We start from the raw sequence: 25,612 nt of genomic DNA on the forward strand, positions 1-25,612 counted from the left end.
GTCTGTTTCTATTTTCACATGCTCCCCTCCCTGCTATTTTTGTTGTTTTTGGTTTTTGTTTTAATTTTAGGGAATTCTAATGGAATCATGATTTCTTGGTCTTAGTCTCATTTTCAAAAAACATTTAACAGGTTGAGTTGCAAAATGTTCATGCTCACCCATCCATTCCCCGACCCATTATCTCACAATCGTGTGCTGGCCAGGTGTGGGAGTGGCATGAACACCAGCATGTAATCACATCACACATTCGTCCACTCTCAGGAGTTTGCCTTTCATTTTCTTCCTAGTACTCAGCTCTCTTTGTTGTGAATTTTCCCATTTGCCCTCTAACCAACTCTTCAATGGCATTTTGGTGACAAAGTCTTTATAGTCAGGTTTTATCTGTCACTCTGCTTTGGAAGAATAGCATGCTAGACAAAGTTGGGTGAGGAGCAGTGCCTAATCTCTGCATTCTGATAGAGCTGCAGTTGGTTAGTGTGGTGTTGGGATGAAAAAGGAAAAGGTTATCAAAATGAATGGAATGTGAACTAATATTTCTGAACAGAGAGAACACTGTTTTCTAAATGCATGCATTACACGGAGTTCATCCATGTCAGGCAATGAATAATTCCCTTTCTCTAATTCGCCCTTGCCTTGTGACTGTTGGCTCTTACATAATTTCTAAATGCAAAATAGGATATTGTCTAACCAAAACTGCAGTTCGTGGTTACAAGTAGCTACAGTAATTGTGAGTGAGTTCAAGTTATGTTTTTAAACTCTGGTGTCAGTTTCTCCCTTTCATATAGGTCCAGTTTCATTTATCTTGTATGATTCTTTTACTGCCAGAATCTGAATTTTATAGGCAGTTGTTTGTCATGAAACAGTTAACCGTGGCTTCTTTATTCAAGTTCATTGCAATTCTGAGTATTGACCAACCAGAAGAATTCTCTTCATACAATGCAAGAGGTTCCCTTACTGGGTTTACTCCTGAGTCTTGTTATATAACCTGATTTGAGGAAATGTTTTAAAAGTTAAATTAAATTCAAATCCCAACCATCAGCACTTAGAAATGTGGATCAGCTTCTCAGGGAGTTTGCATTTCCATTTTTGTGTAATATTATGCCTCCTAAAATATGTGGCTGTGAATGTTCTTAGCTTTTAAATTCTATAGAGATGTTCCTATTGTGAAGTAGATTAGGAACTTCTGAGCCATTTATGAAGGAAAGCAGAATTGTAAGAAGTATGTGGTAAAACTTCACGTTTCCAATGATAATAAAATACACATGGGCTCTTTTGTATGTCATATGTTATATAATTGAATATTTTAAAGAGAAAAATAAAAGTATAATAATTTATGCTAATTTTACACAAGAATGAAGGAATTTACTTTGAATGATTATCTGTTTGATAGTTATCTCAGTAAAGCAAATGAAATGTAGCAGTTGAAGGCTTCTTCAGTTGGAAGTGGTGTGGAAGGCTCTGTAAAGTCCTGGCAGGAGAGGCTTGCTTCTATTCTAACTGAAGCCAGCTGAATAGCAGAGTGTTAAATTTTTTTACCATTTGGGGAAACAGCCTCTTGTAAGAAGACTACTTTAGTCATTGTACGTATAAGGAATTGTAGTATTGAATTTTTTCACTGCCCTTGCTCTAACTATGAGGTTTGACATCTTTATTGAACATGGTAATATCTTGAGTACTTTTCCCAAATTCATTTCATATAAAATGTCTGACTGGTTATCTGAGGGAATTATTCACTGTAACAATTAAGAAAACAGCAAAAAAATTTTTTTTTGAAAGAGGAAGTGGTCAATATGAATACAGGAAACAAATTTTGCAACTGCAGCTTGATCTTTTGGTTGAAAATGCTTTTTATTTACAATGAGAGAAAAATATGTACAATTAAAAAGAGACTCTCAAAAATGGATATTGTTGCTATAAGTGAATCAATGTTCAACTCAAAGATTCTGGAGAAAACACTTTTGCTATTCTCTTGTTTACATATCTATCTGTAGAGTTTATATTCTGTGTATTTTGTCTCTCAGTTTGCCTGTATTAAATGAACATCCTGAATGGTTTCAGTTGTTTCGATTCTTAATATTTGTCCTGGGTGATAATGGATATGTTTTCCTCTTTTGACACTTCACATGGGCAATGGAATTTAATGAAAATTTTCTGCAATTATTAGGTGTAAAAATAAATGTATTTATATTTGGAAACAGGACATAACTTTGATCTATATCATAAGGGAATATTAATAGGATGCGTTTTGTGGTTTTTTTAAAGGCTATGATACTTAATGTTAGTTATACCATTAAAAATGAATTTGTGGGGGCACCAGGCTGGTTTAGTTGGTAAAGCGTGCAACTCCTGATATCTGGGTCGTGAGTTTGAGCCCCATGTTGGGTGTAGAGATTACTTAAAAAAAATAAATAAACTTAAAAAATGAATATGTGATAGGAATGTTGAAACATGCACTTATTTACTACAGTTAAATTTTTTTTTTAAGATTTTATTTATTTATTCATGAGAGACACAGAGAGAGAGAGGCAGAGATACCGGCAGAGGGAGAAGAAGGCTCCATGCTGGAAGCCCGATGTGGGACTCAATCCTGGGACTCCAGGATCACACCCTGGGCGGAAGGCAGTGCTAAACCGCTGGACCACCAGGGCTGCCCAGCTCCAAGTTTTAATTCATTTGCTAGCAATTGTTACTATCTCTATATTGTAAACCTTAATTTTCATTTATTTGTTTCTGAAGTAGTGGTTTTTATGCTAAAAAGAAAAATGGAGTTTGGTTAAATAAACATCCAAAAAGAAACAAGGAAATCAAAATGTCAAAATCTCAAGAGTATCAGGAATGTTGGGGGTGGAAGTGCTACCAAAAGTGAATTTATATAGAGATGAAATACATATAAAAGTCTCTTCAAGGAAATATTTCCAGTTTGCATTATTTCATTTACATTAAAATGTTGACATGAGAATCTGCCTTAGCCTTGTTTTAGTGTTCCTAAAAGCATAACCATCGACAAACCTCCATGTTAATCTGCAAAATAGCAGTAGAAGCCAGTAAGATGATATAGCGATCATTCTTATACCCCAGACCTGACGATTAAGATGAATTAAATAAAAATAATACAAATATAAGTATTCATAATATTTATGAACATATGAATACACATATAAAATAAAAATGAATTAAATACATTAAAATGATATTCACTTATTGAGGCGTGTGTGATAGTGTGTAGCTTTAGACACTTGGCTCTCACTGTTTTAAAGGCTTTCATATGGCAACTCAAAATATTCTTATTTTATTTTATCTTATTCTATTTTATTTTTAGAGAGTGAGAGAGAGGGTAGGGACAGAGAAAAGGGGAGAGAGAGAGAGAATCCCAAGCAATCTCCATGCTCAGTGCAGAGCCCAACTCTGGGCTCAATCTCAGGACCCTGAGATCACAATCTGAGCTGAAATCAAGAGTTGGATACTTAATTGACTGAGCCACCCAGGAACCCCGTTGTTTAATAAAATATTTTAATTTTCACTGATAGTAAATATCCAAGCAAGAGCTTGTTCTAATCTTGCTACTATACAGAAGTGGGTTCATTTCTTCTTTATACCACTCACTAATGGTATGGCATGAGGCAGTTTGCTTCATCTCTGAGTGTGTTTCCTATTCTATGAAATAAAGATAATACTGTGCACCTCAAGGGCTTGTGGTGAGGTTCCAGTGGTATGTGATATATATAAAGGAGAGGCCTTTTTTTGGACTGCAGTTAATTGGTCAACACTGTTTTCCTCATCTGTATTTTGCCTTTTTGTGCCCTTCTCTTTTGATTACTTTTAGCTCCTTCCTCCTCTGTTCCTCTGTCCCCAACCTACTGTGAATCAGTTGGGTATATTTCGAATATTCTAGGACTCTAGGCATTCCACAAGAATATTTATTGAACAAATAGTGCACAGCATCAATAAGATTATAAAAGGTGTGTTTCGTGAGGCCCCTGGTTAGCCAATAATGAAGAAATGGAGAGACAAGGAAAACTTGAGTCCATTGGGCTCCCTGCTCAGCTGGTAGTCTGCTTCTCTCTCTCCCTCTGTCCTTCCCCACCACTCATGTTCTCTTTCAAATAAATAAATAAATAAAATCTTTTTTTTATATAAATTTATTTTTTATTGGTGTTCAATTTGCCAACATATAGAATAACACCCAGCGCTCATCCCGTCAAGTGCCCACCTCAGTGCCTGTCACCCAGTCACTCCCACCCCCCGCCCACCTCCCAAATAAATAAAATCTTAAAAAAAAAAAACAAAAACTTGAGTCCATTGGAGAATAAGATAGAGTATCGTATGTTATATGCAAACCTGCATGGTGAAGATAATTAGAACAATAGCAGTTTAAAAATTAGTTTATGAAATACATTGTATGTAAAATTACCTGTCCTTCTAAGCAGCAGATACTAGGAATTCAAAGTTGTTCGTGGATTCTGCATCTCTAAAAGCTCTATGCAGATTATAGGTTGTTGAGATAGGCCTGAGGACAGAATTGGAGCATGAAGATGAATGATGTGCAGAAATTGAAAAGATGGAGCAGACAGAGAGCAACTCAGTGGAAAGAACCCCATCTAGGCTCTGAGGGGAACATGCTGCCCATGTTGACCTGCCTGGTGGGTTAGGCGACTGAATAGAATCTCCTGCAGAGATGAAATGAGAACAGATTACGATGGATATTAAAAGCCAAATGGCAGAATGAATGTGACCCTGATTAAATGCTATGGAACCTCTCAAAAAAACTCACACTAGAAAAGTGCTTTATATTTTCCAAAAGTGTTTTAATCCTCTCTAGAATTCTTTTGTCCCTTTCTAGATGAAAAGGATAAGGCTATAAGACGTTGAATTATCACAGCCTACAGTGGCCCTGCTGGATATGACACAGCCAAGATTGAAGCACATTTCTATGCATCAAATTTAGAGGACCATATGGCTTCACTACTGATTATGTTAAATGAGCTCTTTACTGTTAACCACTGTTCTTACCTATGGAATTATGCAGCTGCTAGTGAGTTGGAATGATATGATAAATAGCAATTGACATGAGGCCTCAGTATCAGGGAGTCAAGGAGGAGAGGCAGGGATTGGCCTCAGCCACCATCTGTTTACCACCCATCCCCACAGCTCTAGACATGTGGGGCAGGCCCCAAGTTGTTACTTCTTACCTATTATTCCTTTCTGAATTAAATTTCTTCCTTCCTGGATGAGAGGTTGTTTTACTTTTTGTCCATGAGGGTTTGTGAGCAGTAAGTTCTTTATTTGTCTGAAATGTCTTTATTTTGCCTTCACTTGAATGCGATAGTTTAGCTAGATATAGAATTCTCTGCTGACAATTATTTTCTCTAAACATATTTTGAAATATCATCCCATTGTCTTTGATCATTGATCATTCCTCTTGGGAGGTTGGCTGTGTACTTAATTGCATTCCTTTGTAGATATGTGACTTTCCTGCCCCAGGTGTTAAGACTATCTTTGCCTTTGGTGTTTTGTAGCATCGCTATGATGTTTCAAAGTATAGATTTTTTTCCTTTCTAATTTTTCTATTTGGGGTTCAAATGGGAATTTGTTCCTTTTGTAAATGTGGGGACAGCTTTCAGGTGTTAACTCTTCAAATGTTGCCTGTTTCATTCTCTCAAATTGTTGGTTTGGAGACTCATAGTAGATGTGTGTGAAACTTCTCATTCTATTTCATGTGCCTCCTAGCTTTGTTTTCATTCCTTCCCTTTCTTTATCTCTATATATTACATTTTATATAACTTTCTTAGCTACTTCATGAATTCTCTTTAATTATTCTATTTTTTAAAATATTTTATTTATTTATTCATGAGAGACACGGAGAGGCAGCGACATAAGCAGAGGGAGAAGCAGGCTCCCTGCGGAGAGCCTGATGTGGGACTCGATCCCAGGACCCCAGGATCATCCCCTGAGCCAAAGGCAGACTCTCAACCACTGAGCCACTCAGGCCTCCCTAATTATTCTATTATTTAACTCACCTATTACATTTTAAAATTTCAGTGACTGTATTTTTAGTTTCTAGATATTGTATTTGGTTCTTTTTCACATATGCTTCAACTTTTTTTTGTTTGTTTGTTAAATATTTTATTTATTTATTCATAGACCCAGAGAGAGAGGCAGAGACACAGGCAGAGGGAGAGGGAGAAGCAGGCTCCCTGCAGGGAGCCCGATGTGGGACTCGATCCCAGGTCTCCAGGATCACACCCCAGGCTGCAGGCGGCGCCAAACTGCTGCGCCACCAGGGCTGCCCCACTTCAACTTTATAATGTTATTATTTTCGTGAGTTCTATTGCTTCTTTTATTTCTTCAATTATTTTTAATATTCATTCTCTCTCTCTCTCTCTCTCTAATAAATAAATAAATAAAATATAGTATTTAAAAAGTGGAGGGGGAGCATCTGGGTTGCTTAGTTGGTTAAGTGTCTGCCTTTAGCTCAGGTCATGATCCTAGGGTCCTGGGATCAAGCCCCACATTGGGCTCCCTTCTCTGCAAGAAGTCTGCTTCTCCTCTCTCTGCCCCTCTTCCCGTGCTCTCTCTCTCTTTCTCAAATAGAAAAATTAATTAAATAAAGTATTTGAATATTCTTGTTTTATATTTTCTTCCAAATTGTTCTTTTAGCTCAAGTTCTTATGGTGATAATTTTTCTCTCTCTTGTGTCATCTCTCATGGTAGTTTATTTCCTTGTGCATTTATGATTATTGTCTTTTTCGTATGAGCGTGTCTTCAATAGGGCTGTTTTTTATTTCTCTCTGAGAATCTCATAAAAGCAGGATTATATGGAACCCAGCAAGGTTTCTATATCGGTTTCTTCCAGGCAACCTGGGACTAATTTTTATGTTAATTACTTGGGTTGGGAATTCTTGTACCATCTGTAATAATAGATACAAGTTTAAGATTTTGTTTCTCAGAGGATGCACTTCCTCTACTCCACCACATTGCCTGAGACCTTAACAAGCTTCCTTGCTGTCTTCTCTCGTCACTAGAGAAATTTTGTTAGGTATGACCTCGCTGAAAGAAAAGCAGAGAAGATGAACATTGAGATTAAAGTAAAGAAAGGGCCTGTGGTCTTATGTCTTGAACTCACTGATGGTATATGCTGAATACCACGTGGAAGATTTTTAGTATTAAACCCCCTATCTATTAAACAGATTAAACATCTATTGTGACTTGGGTCCTAAGGGTGAACAGCTGCCAACCTACCACCAAACACATCAGATTTCTTAGAACAGGAAGCCTGTATTTCTTTTCTTTCCCTGGGGAATGTAACATGACTACTTTTTTTTTTTTTTTTTCCTCTTCTGAGGAATGTATCTTTTCTAGAACTGCATTCAAGTGCTTTCAGTATTTTTGTTCTTTACGGTAAAACCACAGCCATAGAGAATGATCCTTTGGGCATTAACTTTCTAGAATCCAGGCTGTCATCTTCAGCTGTATTTGAAACCTTATGAGTGTCATATTCTGGGGTGAAGTTATTATTGAGAGTAGAGGGAGAAGAGAAAGAGATCATCAATTTCTACCCTGCCACAACTGAAAGCCAAGTCTCTTGCCAATGACAATGCATTAGAAACTGGGGAAGAGAGGGAGCCAACTCTTGGAGACCATGATTTATATTTTACCAAGCTCTCTGAGCTCATACTGAATTTTTGACCAGCCTACTTTGAGGCTGAGCCAACCTTAAGATGAACGAGATCAGCTTTGGCTTCTCTTTTAGCAAAAATGGTCACTCACCTTGAGTAAATGGATATTTCAATTTCTACTTTTCAAACAAGGCAACCAGAGTATAGGGAAACAGAAGGCCTTTTCTTAAAACTGTTTAGCAAGTGAATGGCCCATGTGGGATTGAGATGCTGGTCTCATTTGCTATCTTCCTGTGTTCTCTTCTTCTTCTATTTCAGTGACTGTGCACCAAAGTAACCTACAATCCTGGAGCTAGAAGTTGTAAGACTGTTAAAAAAAAAAAAATCAGGAAATTGCTGAAATATTTTAAGCATATTTCTTTGGTTAACTTATTTTGAAGTTTTTCTCTGTTTTGTATTTTAGCTGCCTTTATAATTTATCAAAGACAGACTCATTGTTTTGGCAAGTCCCAGGCTTGGAAGTCTCCAACAAAAACTCCCAGCACTCCATCTGAATAGGAATTTTTAAATGCATTCTTAGTCTTGAACTTGAAAATGCATTCTAGATGCAACAGTTTGCTGGGAAATTTAAACAATGCCATTTATCATACAATAACATTGTTCCAGACAGAGAACTTTTTCATCTCTTCCTTTGTTAGTATCCCTCCTACTACATTTTCTTTTTAGAGTCTTTTTTCCTTTTTCTTTCTTTCTTTCATTACTTTTCTTTCTTTCTTTCTTTCTTTCTTTCTTTTTCTTCTTCTTCTTCTTCTTCTTCTTCTTCTTCTTATCTCAAAGGCAACCCATGCCTCTTCAATTTTTAATATTCTGGAATTAGAATTTGTTTCTTTAATCTTTTTGACAAAATAAAATGTTCCTTAACTACTCTTTTAAGAAGTGATCACTATTAATGTTTTATTTTCACAATAATTATGCTGAGAATGCTGTTTTGGAAACTTAAGAAAACTTTTTATTTTTTATTTTTTAAAGATTTTATTTATTTATTCATGAGAGACACACACACAGAGAGAGAGAGAGAGAGAGAGGAAGAGACACAGAGGGAGAAGCAGGCTCCATGCTGGGAGCCCAACGTGGGACTCGATCCTGGGCCTCCAGGGATCACACCCCGGGCTGAAGGCAGCGCTAAACCGCTGAGCCACCCGGGCTGCCCAAGAAAAAAAAAATTTTTTTTTAAGATTATTTATTTATTTATTAATGAGAGACACACAGAGAGAGGCAGAGACACAGACAGAGGGAGGAGCAGGCTCCACGCAGGAAGCCCGATACCGGACTCTATCCCAGGACTCTAGGATCATGCCCCAGGCCAAAGGTGGCGCTAAACCACTAAGCCACCCGGGCTGCCCAAGAAAATTTTTTAAAATCACATACAGCTTTCATTTTCCCTAATCATTAAATACTCTTTTATATATATATTTGACTGCATCTTAGGTCATCAAGGATATGACATATTTAACCAATGATATTACTAGGCATTTGTTTCAAGTTATTGTCTATTATAAATAATACTATGATGGATATCTTTTGTGGACATTTGAAATGGTTTCATTAAAAAAAAAGAAAAAGAAAAATGAAATGGTTTCATTAGGGGGGCTCCTGACTGGCTCATTTGGTGGAACATACAACCCTTGTTATTGGATTTGTGAGTTCAAGACCCACCCTGGGTGTGGAGATGACTTAAAAAATAAATACACATAAAAATGAATTAATTAATTAAATTATTTCATTAGGATAAATTCCCAGAAGTACAGCTGCTGAGTCAAGGACTAGGAAACATAAGTTTTACTCCTAATCACTGACAAATCCTAGAGAAATCTAGTATACCAACTAGAGTTTTCAGGGATTCTGGGCTGGTTGCTATTTTAATGGGTCTCAAATGCCTAGAATATAGGTTAGAGCATTCAGTAGCCCCTTCCTTCTTTGTGTGCTGCCAAAGTGTGTGTGCTTCTCTTTAACCCCGAGTCCAAACGGAAGGGGTGCTCTGGTGGTCAGAGCTCCTTGCCAATCTGAGAATCCCCAAGTTTGCCATCTGTGAACTGGGGATTGTTGTATTGTGCTGGTGTCATTGCATGGCATCATGTAGCTGTGCTTCTGGATTGTCCAGGGCTTGCCCCGGGCTGCCTTATCTGCTGTTGATGTTTTCACAGATCACAGATGAAGGACTCCAGGTTGTCATGTTCCCAGTGGTTGTCAGAAGGTGGAATGTACAGGCACTTTTACTTTCTAAACCACACAGTTCTGTAAATGGGAATCATGTACAGCAAGCAAATTTTTGTAACTGGGTGAAAAAAGAACTAATGATGGAGAGAGGCCAGATAACCCAGGTTACCAAATTTGTAGATTTTATTTCATCTATGATATATCTTTTTAAGACTTTATCTTTTTAAAGTCTTCTCTACTACACCCAACAGGGGGCTCAAACTCACAAACTCCGAGATCAAGAGTCACATGCTCTACCAACTGAACTAGCAAGGCTCCCCAGTTTTATCCACAATATTAAATCAGTGGCTCAGGTAGTTTAAAGGGGGTGCATTTGAAGCCAAAAGCCCTGCTGGATCCTTGCTGTGCCTAAAGCCCAGGCCACTCACCCTTCTGGATCCTGGGGATAGTGGTCAAGCCCATCTGCTCCCTGGGTGGAGCTGCCTCAGTCTCCAGCTATTGGATAATGATTATGGGCACCCTGGCAATAATGCAAAATCATGAATTCCAAATAAAATCTCGATTTAGTCCCCTTTTTTGTCCAGCCTAGAATACAGTTGGTTTCTTTTTATGATAATGATGAAATAACACATTGAAAGTATAGCTGCTCTGGAAAACATTTACTGTCATTTGAGCTACCATGGTGACTGTAAATTATTCCTCATTGCTGTCCCCAGATTTCTGGGAGTAAAAGATGGGCCTTTTAAAAGTATACTATTACATGCCTTTAACAAAGTTAAAAGTAGCTTTCCTAAACCTCTGAACACTGCTGTACTAAATGGTTTATCATTTAAGAAATAGGAGCATATATAAAAATGCAGGAGATCTGAGGCCATGTTCAAAAAATTAATAAATCTCATTATTTATTTACGGTAAATATGTAAATGAAACCAGTAAGTATTTGCCCATTTTTGTGAAAAGGTCAAAAGCCATGAGCAGCCCTGAGAAAAAATGTGAGTGTGTAATTTCTTAAGCAAATCAACCATGTTCCCCACGTGAAAGTGAACACATTTCTTAGTACACCCTACATTCTCTACTTATGACAGCTGAGACTCAGCTAACAGCGTTGTTTTCTTCCCTTAATATCTGAAAAAAATAACACTGAACTGAACAGGAAGTAGCTGCACATTTTGGCCAATGCTAATAGTCTAAATTTAACTAACTAAATGGATTATAGTATTTTTATCTTTAAACCCGTAAGGATTTAGAAGCATCGGGCTGCAGTTCAGTTTCTAAATTATTGTTTTCCTTATTTAGATACTTCAACTCTGACCTTTCAGGCAATCCAGCTTTACTTCCATAGGACATTTAGAGGAGCTGTGTAAAGAGCCACCGTGCAGTGAAGTCATGTTCAAGCTTTACATACTTAGGCCTGTTTGGATTTATCTGGGGAGATTCCCAAGGGTTTGTCAAAGAAATTCTGAAGTTTAAATTCAGTCTTTCTGATTGACAGTGGAAGTGGCTTAGATCTTATTCAAAGATGTCTGTGATTTACAGCCTTAGGCAATTGTGGTCATTCTGGATTTTTTAAGAATATTTTCTCTAAATTCTATGACTGACTCATTAAAGAAAAACAAAACCCCAGAACCCTCTGAACTTCTCTTGGCCCTACAGTTATGTTGCTATAAGATGTAATGTCTTGTATTCTTAGAACAAGAACTTTAATTTAATTGCAAGATACAGCTTATGGTCTGGCTTGGGAAGGAAATACCTCTTGAAGATAATAGTCACTATTTTTAGAATGACTTAAACAGAGATGAGAAAAAGTGGTCTTTATGATCTTCATTTAGCCTTAGACTAGGAGATACACTCTCTAAAATATATAGTGATGACTTACGGGTCACTCCGGATGAGTTTTTGAAAGCACTTTTAAAGATATTTTTAAAAACGTATTTGTAAACGTGAGTAACCGACTCAAGGCTAGTTTTAGAGACTCTTCTAAGTTCCATCACAAAATTAACATAAGAGCTTATGAAACAAAAATAGATTTTCCATAGTAAAACTTGCTCAAACAATGGCACATTCCTGGGCCCTGGATTCAAAAGTGGGTATTAATTCAAAGCAGCTGGATGCTGGGATTGAGAATAAGACCGTCCTGTCTTCCTGCCCCAGCCCTGCAGGAATTTGATGTGGGACAATATTTTACTGCCTTTAAGTGCTTCTCTGTCCAATTAGAGAGAGAGGGAGGAGAGAGAGACTGTAGGAAAATAATACATACACACATACACTTTGCAACTTTACGTCCACATGTTTGCATTCAAGAAAATCTCCCAGGGAGATCATGCTTCTTTAACATAAAAGGTAGACCATTCCCTCAGACATATGTTTGTCTGATTTGTTTTCTTCTACTCAGCTAGCTTTCCAGGCTGGAGGTTTATATGAATCATTCCTGATTTCAGCTTCTTCAGCTCCCATCTAGTGGTCCCTAGTTAGGTTCCAGGATCACTGCAGATAAAGCTTGTAAAGGGCATCATGAAACTATTACGAGTTAATATGCTCACGAAAGCAATTATGTAATCCAAGTGAACACAGTATTATTAGGGATTCAGGGGAACTGAGGAGGTGATGGCTGCCACTTCCAAACAGATGGTGGTGGGGTACCTCTGGCAGGGTGCTCCAGTTATGAGTGAAACATTCCATGGTTAATATGTTGGGTGTATTGTCAGGAAGCTTGTATCTGCTCGGGGTGTGTGTGTGTGTGTGTGTGTGTGTGTGTACATGTACGTACCTACCTACACATGCATAATGATGACATGTTGCTCTCTGTTTCAGAGCTTAAGCTATTTTAAAGATTCACCAAGTTAGAATAATTTCTCCAAAATAAATAAGGGGACTCCATCTTGTAACTTGTTACTTTTATTTACAAAGGAGATGAGGAAACGACCCGTCCCCCTTGAATTTTTGTAAGACTTTTTCTGAGGAAGGTTTATAAATGAAATAGAGAATTTTTAAGAAATTTAAGGTCTACCTGGGAGTTTCCTTGTTTTTCTTTTTTTTCCACAGTCACAACAAAGTGATACATGATAAAACTAAGTAATTGAAAGAGTTAAAGGCTTTTTGTGTTGGAATCGTAAGGAGAACAGATGGTATGCACGGAGGTGGGAAAGCTATTATTTAAACAGAGGAGGCCTAGAGTATACTGAAAGGGCATGGATTTTTGAGGGTAGCTGGGGACTTAACATTTTGGGGACCAGATTCATATATTTACTAGTGGACACAGTAGAAGCAGAAGCTAGAGCATATGGTCAGGAAGGGAGTTAACAGACGGCCGACAAAGAGGAAGAATATGGCCATTGAAGTAACCAAGGGGAGATGAGAAGTATATAAAAATGAGATTTTGAGGGTTTTGAGATCTCTAAAGCTCTTGAGAAACTAAGAAAAAAAATCCTCAGGTAATCAGGAAATCAGTTTGGAAATATTTATATTGTGAACCTTTGTCTGAGACGTATTGGAGAACAGGATGCAGGAAGCAACTCTGAACAACCACATTGAGCTTTCACCAACACGCAGATGAGTGAAATGTGTCAAGGAAGTGAAAATCAGGTGAGGCCTCCAAGTCACAGAGTCAGGAAACCGTACAGAACACCGAGATGCTGAAAATCTGATAGTAGGTGCTCCCGGTGGTCAGGCAGAAAGTGGGGCACCGGCTTTACATTTGAACGTGTCTGTGTTCTTTTTTTGTCCTTAAAAACGATTGGGTTTACTAAAACAAAACAAAAAACAAAGAAACAAAAAGTTCTCTTGGTTATGTTGGAACGAGGCTCTTTTCCTGTTGTGTTTTTGGCTCAGTGTGGGAGTCGGCCAAGTCACCTGCGGGCCAAGCCACCTCTTCATCTGGCAGGGGGTAGTTTTTGCCCTGCATGAATTCAGACTGTGTTAGAGATTCATGAGGTCATACTTCTCCAGACATCTCCAAAGTGCTAGATGAATCTATGGTGGGCTCACCAGCATAACCATCAGTGGTATTTGTGAATGACTTCAGAGTTTTCAGGCATTTTTGTTCAAATGTAACTTTTTTTTCTTTTTTAAAAAAGACTTTATTTAGTTATTCATGAGAGACACAGAGAGAGAGGCAGAGACCTAGGCAGAGGGAGAAGCAGGCTCCATGCAGGGAGCCCGATGTGGGACTAGATCCTGGCACTGTGGGATCACGCCCTGAGCCAAAGGCGGGTGCTCAACTGCTGAGCCATCCAGGTGTCCCTTGTTCAAGCTTTAAAATCAATTCTGCAGGGGTGCGCAGCTGGCTCAGTTGGTGGAGTGTGCAACTCTTGATCATGGTGTCATGAGTTTAAGCCCCATGTTGGGCGTGGAGCCTGCTTAATTACAAAATAAAAATAAATAAAATTGATTCTGCAGTTTGTCGACAATTGCCCCCTTTTGCGTAGGTGTGTAATTAACCAAAATGTGAATTAGAAGAGAGAAACAAATGCATGAATTTTATTATTGATTATTTAGGAGAAAATCAATGCAGTAAAACACAAAGAAGGTGCCATATTTACTACTTCTTTAAACTATACACTAAAAGTAAACATCTGAGCACCTCGCTAGATCAGCTGTAGAGTATGCAACTCTTGATCTCTGGGTTCAAGCCCTATGTTGAGTGTAGAGATTACTTAAAAATAATAATAATAATAATAATAATAATAAAAAACATCGTGGAGAGTGTTAGAAAGGTCCATAAGGATCACTGGTTCCTATGCCTTTGTAATTCATGAACTCCACTGAGAATTGCATAAAAAAAATTCTGGATTCCTCCATCCCCTCCTATCTATCTATCTATCTATCTATCTATCTATTTGAGCACAGGTTCTCACAAGGGTCATCTAGGTAACATAAATATGTGAATTGGGCCAAGCACAAACAATAAAGAATAGGGGCACTTGTGTCAAACTAGAAAGTAATGCCAAGTTAAGACAATAGAGAATGGTAGGGTTTGTGAAAAACTAGGGTGCACATCCTTACCTAAACTAAATTCAAGATCTAAACAATTTCTAGAAAATAACACCTGCTAAATATAATGCATTGGAGGTCGATTTGACTGCAAACCCCTCCAGTTTGCAACTCCAGGCTCTTATCGTATGTAAACATTTGGATACTCTCATTTTTTTCCCCAAGGCGCGACAACAAGCTCAAGTACGTCACCAAATGGCAGAGGACAGCAAAGCAGATTACTCATCAATTCTCCAGAAATTCAACCATGAGCAGCACGAATATTACCACACTCACATCCCCAACATATTTCAGGTAAGTGATTCAGGCTTCTCAGATTGGCTTTGCCTTTAGAGACACATTTGGAATCATGATTGCTGGGCTTATGAGTATTTACAGAATTCTGCATTTCCTTGAGCTGAAGTCACTTTTTGAAGCATCCAGGGGGTGCTTACGTGGGTCAGTCGGTTAAGCACTTGACTCTTGATCTCAGGTCTTGATCTCAGGGTCATGAGGTCAAGCCTTGAGTTAGGCTCTGCTCTGGGCTTGGAGCCTAGTTAAAAAAAAATAAAAATATAAACAAACAAATCGAGCATCCAGATCAAGCATTGACTGGCAATAAGAAGAAATATAATCTTAATCTCAGGGTTAACCAATGACCTTTGTAGATGTCCTTAGTTTGCAACTGCAGCCTTCTTTGCCAGTCTTAGAAGTACAAATCTTAGATTAGCACCCTCTTTGCTAAAAGGACCATTCAGATTATAAAATGCCAACTAAATTTTAGGAGTCCTAGCAGAATCCATACGGCTATAGGATTTGAACACATGACAGTCTTTTTCTTTGCATTGTTTTTTTTTGGCTACTTTAGGTTGTCAGAAATGGCATGAGAAAAGTTGTAGACCTGTTCTCCCACACTGGGAATCTTTTACAACTTGTGTCCCATTGTAGAAAAAAATAACAAGTATTTGCCTCTTAGTGTCTACACACATAGCAGACGAGAACCTCCAACTAGTAGAGGGAAGATACACTCGTTACATTTCAGTCTGGGCTGGGTTGAGACTGTTAACCAACACCAGGCTTTTGGTAGAGTGAAGTAGCAGATCAAAGGCAGAGGAGATGTTTGAAATGTATCACCAAATGGTGTCAACGGGAAAAGTACTTGAGCTTGGGGTTCTCACTGAAATTGGAATGGAATCCCATAAAGTATACATTTGGGCAGCCTAACAACTCATAAAAGATGTGTACAGCTGACCAAGACAGAGGCAATAATCATAATGAAAGTATAGCTCTAACCCTACCGATCGGCCTATTTCCCTCCCAGACTGTTTGCTCAAGGTAACAATGCCACTGAAAGCAACTTCTGTGAGTCATAGTGGACCAGATTGATTTCATGCAAAATCTAATGTTGCAGAAAATACAGGAGATGGAAGAACGGAGGATAGTGCGAATCGGAGAATCAATGAAGACCTACGCGGAGGTTGATCGGCAGGTGATTCCGATCATTGGGAAATGCTTGGATGAAATAGTAAAGGCAGCTGAATCAATCGATCAGAAGAATGTAAGTATTGTAGTTTGAACTTAATTTACAACGAAGGATTCTGGTTCCATTATTTCTTTCTTCTGTCCACAGTGACCTCGCTGAATTATGGATAGTTGTTTCCAGTTCTTACGAGTACTCTGCAGCCATAGTAACACCATTTTAGAGTGTTCTGTTCAGCCTTCAGTGTTTTGGATTTAGCTCTCACATTTCTTTTCCAAAAAAACACAGATAAGTCTGGGACATTACAGAATTAAATTGAAATGTTTTCCTGTCAGTTGGCTGAGTAACCCCACACACTGGGATCTGGTTCTTTAGGGCTCTGTTGCATTTCAGGTCAGATAATTCTTTATTGTAGGGGCCTGTTTTGAGGACTTCAGAGTGTGTAGTAGCATCATCCATGGCCTCTACTGACCAGATGCCAGTAGCACCCTTCCCTGGGTTATAAGGATCAGAAGTGTCTAGACATTGCCGTACATCCCCTGCAGGACACAATCGTCTCCATCTGAGAACACTACTTAGGGCCAGTGTCATTCATTTGGATTCCTTTCCTAGAAACCTACCTATTTCCCTCAACAAAAATAACTAGGATACCACTGTAGGCTTTTACAAAGATTTATTAATTTGCAAAACCAAATATTTAACAAAAAGCAATGTCAAGAGTATTCTTTGTCATAAGAGCATCTTGGAATGAGCCCAGGCAAGGAATCAAAGCTGTCTTTCCGATATGAGCAAATCTTAGCATATAGATTCTTCATTGCCCTAAGGACATTTTAGGTGTATTAACATTTAAGGCCATATGTGTAAAAAAAATTGTTATCAATCCAATGTGCAGAAATACTTCCAAATGTGTTAAATGATAAGTGTTTGTAGAAAGAATAGTTCCAGTAGCAGGCATATTTTTTTGATTTTAGAATTTCTCGATCTCTATTTTTATTAACATCTATTTGCCAAAGCCTCCTTCTTTGGTGATTTCAGCTAACTTTTTTGGGAGAAATTACTGATGCTTCTTAATTGATGGTGTTTCCCCCACAAAGCTACATTATGCCAAGAAGTAGTTGTAAGTGATCAAACCATCCTTTTCTTACACTGAAAATCTCTTTATTTGATGGTTTTATCTCCTTTAAGCACCTCTAAGTCCTTTTGCTGAACATGAGTCTTGGTTGAGACACGTGACTGGTCATGCATCCATGCAGGTCAGTTTTCCATGGTATGAGTGCCTTTTCCATTTTCTTACCGCTGTTACTTCATTGATTTTGGACATCTTTGCATCCTCAGCTTTGGACAAAGTCTTTTGGTGGCTCATAGATGCCTGGCTCATGGAGAGAGATCGAGAAATAGTCTTGGTGAGGCTTTCCCTCATCACACTGTTTAAAATGTCAGCAGTCGCCAATAAATGACTGTAGGGAGGGATCTTCTAAAGGGAAATAATAATCGTGAGATTTATAGGTAAGCTTTCACCTCTATTGAATCTTGGCTTTTTTTCTTAGCTTCATTGACTTCTGGCATTGATTAAATTCTGAAACAACCCTGATTTTAATTTTTTGTATTAGAAGCTTGGAAATGTCTTTTTCCTTGAAACTTCACAGTTTTATAAGATCATGTCTGAATGATGGTTTCCCTTGATCATTTTTATCTGGGAAATTGTGAGCACCCTAGATCTTTACGATATTTCTCCCATTATGGGAGCCTTGTTTTCCCATTATATCACTGATCATTCTGTTTCACCTACAACCTTTATGTTACTAAATCCAAGAGTCTTTCTAGGTCTTCATTTAAGCTCATATTCAAGAACTTGAACTATTAGCAGCACCGGCCCCCACTCAAACACTCTCCTACCTGCTCTTCCTTCACTTGATTCCCAGGAAACCATACTTTGATGGCTTTTCTCTTTACTGACTCAGGCTCCTTTTTTTGTTCTCCTTTTCCTTCTTACCATTTAACTTGGGAGTAACCTTGGGCTTTGATTTTGGGCCTGTGTACTCTCCACATTCGTTCCTTGGAGTAATCTATAGACTCTTAATGCAGTCTCAGAATCACATGATTACTTGAAAGTTCAAACTGGTTTACTTATGTGTGATTAGTTTCCATTTATATCAAATGACCATGTTCTCATTAGAGCACATCAGTGAGTCACTGGCATACCTGGGCTTATAGATCAGAATCTGCTACCATACATTTAACTGCACATAACAAGAACAGTAATGTCTTGCACAAGGTGGTTTGTTTTTTCTCTCACGTAAAAGATGTCTGGAGGCAGAAGGTCCAGCCTTGGCATGGGCAGATGATCTGTAAGTTCTCAGGAACTCAGGCTCCTCCTAGCTCACAACTTTTGATGGTATGACCAAGGGCCCATGCCGTCCCTTTAAAGAGTCTTATTTATTTTATTTTATTTTTTTAGAGATTTATGTATTTGTTTGACACAGAAAGACAACATGAGCAGGGAGAGCAGCAGGCAGAGGGAGAGAGAGAAGCAGGCTCCCTGCTGAGCAAGGAGCCTGATACAGTGCTCAATCCCAGGGCCCCGGGATCATGACCTGAGCCAAAGGCAGACACTTAACTAACTAAGCCACCCAGGCACCCCTAAAGAGTCTTCCTAAAATTGTACACCATCCTGTCTACATCTCAGAGATCTCAGAGGTCAAAACTTAGATGACCTCCTCCTGCTATACAGAAGGCTGGGGATTGAAGCCTTTAGGTGGGTGGCAAGATGCCCAACTTAAAATCAGGGTTCCTATTCCTAAGAAGGAAAGGTGGTTGGCTATTGGAAGTCTGCAGTCCATCTACAAAGTACATAGTAGCTAAAATAACTATGACATACCAAAATGGGGGCTTATATTAAAAATCAAGATCCGGGGATGCCCGGGTGGCTCAGTGGTTGAGTATCTGCCTTCCGCCCAGAGCATGATCCTGGAGACCCAGGATCGAGTCCCACGTCGGGCTCCTGCATGGAGCCTGCTTCTCCCTCTGCCTGTGTCTCTGCCCCTCTCTCTGTGTGTCTCTCATGAATAAATAAATGAAATCTTAAAAAAAAAAATCGAGATCTTTCCAGATTGTCTTCTCTAGTAGTTTTTTTTTTAAGTCAGATGATCATTGACTTCAAATGTTACTACAAATCACATGTGCTCTTACAATATTTTACATATACATCTATCTACCTATGACATTACGGTTGTGATTGTCTTATCATTTGTCTTACCACCTAAGCCTGAGAAGATGTACCACACCTGAAGTTCCTAGCAGAGTGCACACCCTAGAGTAGGCATTCAGCTCATTGATTTATTCAGCAAACATTTGCACACAGTTCTCGCTGTGTGCCATTTAGGTTCTAGGGATATGACAGAGGAAAAAACAGAAGACAGTTTGCGTGTGAGTGGGGAAGCGGCCATGAACAAATGCATATGTAAGGAAAAATCACACAATAAATTAATATCCCTGAACCACAATGAACCAAAGAAATGAGAGAGATTATCTACTCTTGGCTTTGATTTTGCGTATGCTACATTACCTTAAGAACTTCAGGTGAGAGCCAGACTTTTGGATCATTGTATTTTTCAAGGGAAGTGCATAACAGGGGCCCATTTTTTTCTGCTTTAAGCAAAGTCCTTCTTATTTAATATTTGTTTCTCCAACTCTGAAAAAATGGTTATTAAGAGCATCTTCCCATCTCAGCTAGACAAACAGCTGTATGAATAGGCTATTCTTTCTAATGATAAAAGTCTTACTAGAAAACAAATCTGTTATTAATCAATATAGATATAATTCTATAGATAATTGTAGAGATAACAGTTCTTGACAATATCATCTATAGGGGGTCATCATAATCTGTGGTGTGAAAAGCATTTGCCCGTGTTTGAGTGTCTTCGTGTTTGATGGGTGTAATTTCAGGATTCGCAGCTGGTAATAGAAGCTTATAAGTCCGGGTTTGAACCTCCCGGGGACATTGAATTTGAGGATTACACTCAGCCCATGAAGCGCACTGTGTCGGATAACAGCCTTTCGAATTCCAGAGAAGGCAAATCAGAGCTCAAATTTGGTGGCAAATCCAAAGGAAAGTTATGGCCATTCATCAAGAAAAATAAGGTACTGATGGTTGGACCCAGTGTGAAATGGGTTTTATAAAATGTGGAGATTTTTTACTTTCTCTGTTAGTCTTTAAAAAAACCAAAAACCTAAGAACGTAAACCTATAGTTTGCAGAATGCAAAAAAGAGCTAGCTAGCTAGTGTGCTATTTTATTTTAAATTATTATTTCTTTGGTGGTGGTACCTTTGCCATGGCCATTTGTCTTATTTCGGATGCATTGCCACTTGTATGGTGTCAACCACACTAACACTGACCTCTACTGACCTCTCGGCCATTTCCCATCATGCCTTTCACTGCTAAGTCTCCTAGCCACCTGGTCACCTCGGCTGGGAGAGGGGACACTGCACAGAATTTCTAGAACGATTTATCGGCAGCTCTCATTGAAATCGTTTCCATGGGCTAAAACTTGGTCTGAATTCATGTTAACCATGTGCTTCCATGAACATTTTGCGTTTTCTTTTGGTAGCGTGATACATAGGTGCATGACAGCTTTAACCTGGGCATCACATGCGGTCAAGGCAGCACTACTGCGCTCTCCTGACAATAACTTCGAATTTAATTTTCAAAGACTGTCTTGCTGTTTTGATAACCTTGGCATCTAAGGTCCTTTATTTGCTCTCATCGAGCTCTCTTGGTTTAGGTGGTTTAGAAATCTCTACCCTTCTGGCCTTAACTGGTTTAGCATAACTAATCAGAAACAGTTTGCATGTGAGAGTCTGCATGAGCTTCTTGTCAGAGATTTCTTGCTCTTCTTCTGTTGCTTGACTACTAAAACTTCCACTTTCGTCATATTCTACATGTTTTCTTTTGGACCATGGCCTAAATATTTAATCGTTTGTGTTTGACTTGCTTTGGATTTCAAATATGATTTGATGCTTATTTTTGTTTTGTGTCTTATCTTCTTGTTTCTGATTTTACTCTGTCACTGCTCCATCTCTTACATGTAGCTTATGTCCCTTTTAACATCCCCCCATCAGCCTCCCCCTCCTCCCCCTGCCTCTGCCTCACCCTCTGCTGTTCCCAACGGCCCCCAGTCTCCCAAGCAGCAAAAGGAACCCCTCTCCCATCGCTTCAACGAGTTCATGACCTCCAAACCCAAAATGCACTGCTTCAGGAGTTTAAAGCGTGGGGTAAGTTCTGCTCTGGAATCGTGTGTCTCTTGTGCGCTCTGGTTGCATGTGTTGTTCTGCATAACCCATTTTGTTTGTGAATGAACCCATTGTGTTTTCCCCATAACATGAACCGGTAAGGACCTGTGATTCACCATAGCTAGAAAGAAGAACAAGGATAGAAAGAGGAGAGAAGAAAGAAGGAAGCAGAATGGATGGGAAGAAGAAGAGAAAGCCAGCCAAGCCAGCCCAGAGTCCTTTATGTCTCGAGCACATTTTAGAAAGGCTTTTCTCCACTTCCCTTTGAACACATCTAAGTCATTAATATTCTACCTCGATTTTACCAAAAAAGGAAGCTTAGATTCAATTGCTAAAGCCAGCAGCAGACGAGATGAGGAATTGGAAGTCACTGTATACTCAGAAAATAATTGCTTGATAATTGCTGCAATAATGCAAGCATCACGAAGATACTTCTCTCTGAGCTAAGCCTCAGGGTTCAAAGGGGAAATGTCACGAGTTTACAGGGGTTTCTTTAGCTATGTTGGTGAATTTATATGATGGTGAATTTATATGATGGTGCTAAAATATCTGTTGCTGGAAAGGCCTAAGGCCGGATTTATCTTTAGAGGCTAAGATAATAAATGGCTGACATTTACTGAGCACTTATGATGTACCAGACTCTCTTCCATGGGACCACTTACTTTCCTTCAACTGGCCTAGGAACCTGGGTACTAAGACATCTTTATTTTACTGGTAAGAAAACCAAGGCCTAAAAAGATGAAGTTAGGAAGAGGTGAAGCCAGAGAGGCTGCTCTTAGTCTGAGGTTCTGTGACATCCACATTCAGGGAGCATCTATTATATAGATATGGTTGACTCATGAGTGGATGTCATTTGGACTCCAGTTTGCCATTCAATTATGTTTGTGCCTAGCTCACAGGGCTTTGTGAAATTGATCCAGCAACCAAAAAGAGTTACCAGTTTGGTTTATAGGAAAAGACTGGAATAAAGTCATTTGGAGCTTCCCGAGTAAATCTAACTGAGCAGCATAGTCTAAGCCATCCCCAAATATCCTTTATAATAAATAATGAAGCGTGGTAATCAAGAGTAAACAGGCATGTGTGCTGACATTTCCACTAAGGTCTTTTATCCTGACCTTTGGGAATTGTGGTACAGTGGTTGTGGGATGTGTTTTCATACAAACATAATTTTTACTCTTCCTTCCTTTGGGTAAAAAAGAATGTAAATGTATAATTGACTAAAACAAGGGGCAGCACATACGTTAAAATTGGAAGGATACGGAGGAGATTAGCATGTCCCCTGCCTGTGGACGGCACTCAAATTTGTGGTGGTCCATGTTTTAAAAATAAGTAAATAAATAGAATGAGGGACAACACCCCCCCATTTCTTTATACACAGAGTTCAATCTCAACGTTTTATGGGAAGAATACATATAGTTGGTGAAATTACCTTGTCTTAAGATTACTCAGCATATCAGGTTAAGAATTAGAAATCAATTTCCTCAAGATTTCAAGAGAGCCATTGTTAGAAGGCAGAGCTTCAGAAGTGGATGATAGATCGCGTTGAGCTCTATAATTAGATCTCAATTCCTGGCTGGATCAGGCTGGCTTTTAAAACTCCCCGTCCATCCTGCTTGCTCATGGGAGAATTGCCAACATCTGGCCAGGGTGTTTTTGCTGGACTATAAAGTTTTACATTAACTGTAAGTCAGTTAACCATCTCTGCCACTTGCAGGACCTTTATAGAGCACTCATTTATTGTGTTTCTAATAAGTACCTCTGAATGGTCTTTTGGAATCTCACGACGGAGTATGTTGAATATTTGTGATTGTTTACCATTTGTTTCTGTGTCTGTTCCATTCTCTCAGCACTACACAGTCTGTTGGTTGCAAATGGTTTTCCGAATCTGTGTTTCCTGATGTTCTCTAAATGTTTAGGAAAAGACCAAAGAATGTCAGTAATCAATAAGTGTACAGGAAAGACAGCTAGGAAAAATACAAGCCTTAAAAAGAAAAACAGTGAAATGAGAAACAGGCTATAATGATGATTTAAAGGAAACCCCCTCTTTTAAAAATTGCTAATTGGCAAAATGAGTTCTATTTCTTACTCTTTAAATCTGGGCTCAGCAAAAACAGTTAAAAAAAACTTTTTTTTTTCTCAATGCTGAGTGTGTTTTCCTGAGAGTTAACGTGCACACAGACGCATTCTAGAAGCATTAGTGAATGAATAGAAACGTGTTTCTTCTTCCCTCCTTTTTGATCAGCCTGTTCTTAGCAAGGGTCAGATTTGAGGTCCCTTCCTTCAGGAAGTAGCAGTGAACAAAAAAGAAAGAAAGAAAAAAAAAAAAAGGAAATGCATCACAGAAGTAAAATTAGGAAGTTCAAAAATAAAAAACAAATCTGAAGTTTGGGGAAATAAATTTGATTTTAAAGCAATCTCAACACGGAAGGTATATGGATTACGGGGCCCATGACGAAAATGATACTGTCCTTATTTTCATTTATTCTTCTTTTTTAACTCTAAGACTATTGTACCAAAGATAGGAAAAGTGTCCTAGAATAATAAATCTGTGATTTTAACACATCTTTTAATTTATCATGTTTTGCAGCCTTCAGATCTAGATTTCAATCTTTTGTTTCTATTACTGTATAAATCCTATGCAGACATTTCTTAGCATAGCCGATTTTGTGTCTAAGTAAACAGGATAAAATGTTTTTTGTTGTAAGTTGTTGGCATCTGTAAGGAAATTTTGTTTCACTGAACATTTCTAAAGTATGCCACCTGAGAATTATTAACTGTTTCTTCATCTTTATGTTAAGTCAAGGAAAAATGAAACTAGATAGTATGGTCTCCGTTTGCAATTTACAAATGTAATCTTATTGTCTTAAATTAAGATGTATTTTTCTGGTCTGGGCAAGGTCCTTCTAGATCTAAACTATGGACATAGTTTGCCCATGTTTTAGAATTCATTGCATGGCAAAATCCCATGAAAGTTGATCAAAAGATTTGGAAAATCCTTACTGATTGTTTGTCAGATGTTACAGTTTCATGGTCACTTTAATTTTATTTATCTTGTTCTCTTGCTGATTATTGGCAGACTCAGTCTTTCTGTTTTCACAAAGAACTCATGAAGAGGACAATAGGGAAACCCACGTATGCTTTTGAAGCTAGGGACTATGTTGTAAGTTTACCTGTGACGGCCACGGCATATGGTCACAGCACAGGTACTAACCCCTATGAGAGCACCAAGACTGGGGACCCAGCGATGAAATTCTCCACTGGGAGATCTGGACCCAGAAAAGGCCTAATTATGAGTATAAATTCAACCCCAACCTACTTCATCTGGAAAACTTGGGTGGGAGAAAGAACCAACTTCCCAATGACAACCAAACTTCCTCAAAATGCCAATGAACCGAGCTTGGCTTTTCCCCCCTCTGTGTTGACCGCGACTGCCATCTGAGAAGATGTCACTGGGTATGATTTTACAGCAGAATCGCACCCATAAATGCAACTGCAGAGTGTGGTCACAGCAGAAGGACACTCTTAACAGATGGCAGTTGTGTTGCACGAGGACCCACATCCCAGTTTGAAAGAAGTGGATCCGTAAGGGGGTGATGCCCTAAAACTTGCAGAACCAAAATGATCACTGGAGTATGAGCAAGGTCACGGAGTAGTAATGTGGCTTTTCATGGACCTTAAACCCATTTACTTATATGTTTATTTTCACTGTCCCCTTTCTTCGTACTGGAGGTTAGTACCTGTGGCTGCACAGTAACACATGGATCCGCTAGCTCTGTGTTCCCTCATGTGTTATTGACATGTGTGGCTCCCAAGGCTCCATAATTATTGCCTGAAACTGACAGCTTTTTAGTTCCTCAGATGTCTTGCAATGCACTTAATGCAATCTTTAAAAGTATTCTCTTAAATGATTCGGTTTCTAATGTTAAGTGATCTAACTGGCTGGCTTACCAACTTAAGACCGGAAACTGGTTTGTGATTGTTACAAGAAGACCACATCCCATGATGGTGTTCCTTGTAGATGACCCATCACTGTGCACTTCA

At 38.7% G+C, this 25,612-nt stretch overlaps 1 protein-coding gene and 1 pseudogene across 42 annotated transcripts in view; both read left to right on the top strand.

Annotated features, from left to right (window-relative positions):
* The window catches only part of FNBP1 (formin binding protein 1), a 153,074-nt gene that overhangs the window by 104,762 nt on the left and 22,700 nt on the right, over positions 1 to 25,612 (top strand). For 9 of the 42 annotated variants that reach the window (XM_072748388.1, XM_072748369.1, XM_026009514.2 and 6 more), the window contains 4 exons: positions 14,988 to 15,116; positions 16,213 to 16,359; positions 20,227 to 20,421; positions 21,371 to 21,553. In XM_072748388.1, coding sequence (XP_072604489.1) covers positions 14,988 to 15,116; positions 16,213 to 16,359; positions 20,227 to 20,421; positions 21,371 to 21,553 — 654 coding nt within the window. Of the gene's footprint in view, positions 1 to 14,987; positions 15,117 to 16,212; positions 16,360 to 20,226; positions 20,431 to 21,370; positions 21,554 to 24,647; positions 24,732 to 25,612 lie in introns of all 42 variants that reach the window. The other 33 variants (XM_072748386.1, XM_072748387.1, XM_072748381.1 and 30 more) reach the window with 7 other exon arrangements.
* On the top strand, positions 22,799 to 22,893 carry LOC112928040 (U6 spliceosomal RNA; annotated as a pseudogene).

Source organism: Vulpes vulpes, chromosome 2 (assembly GCF_048418805.1).
Source record: "Vulpes vulpes isolate BD-2025 chromosome 2, VulVul3, whole genome shotgun sequence".
Taxonomy (NCBI): domain Eukaryota; kingdom Metazoa; phylum Chordata; class Mammalia; order Carnivora; family Canidae; genus Vulpes; species Vulpes vulpes.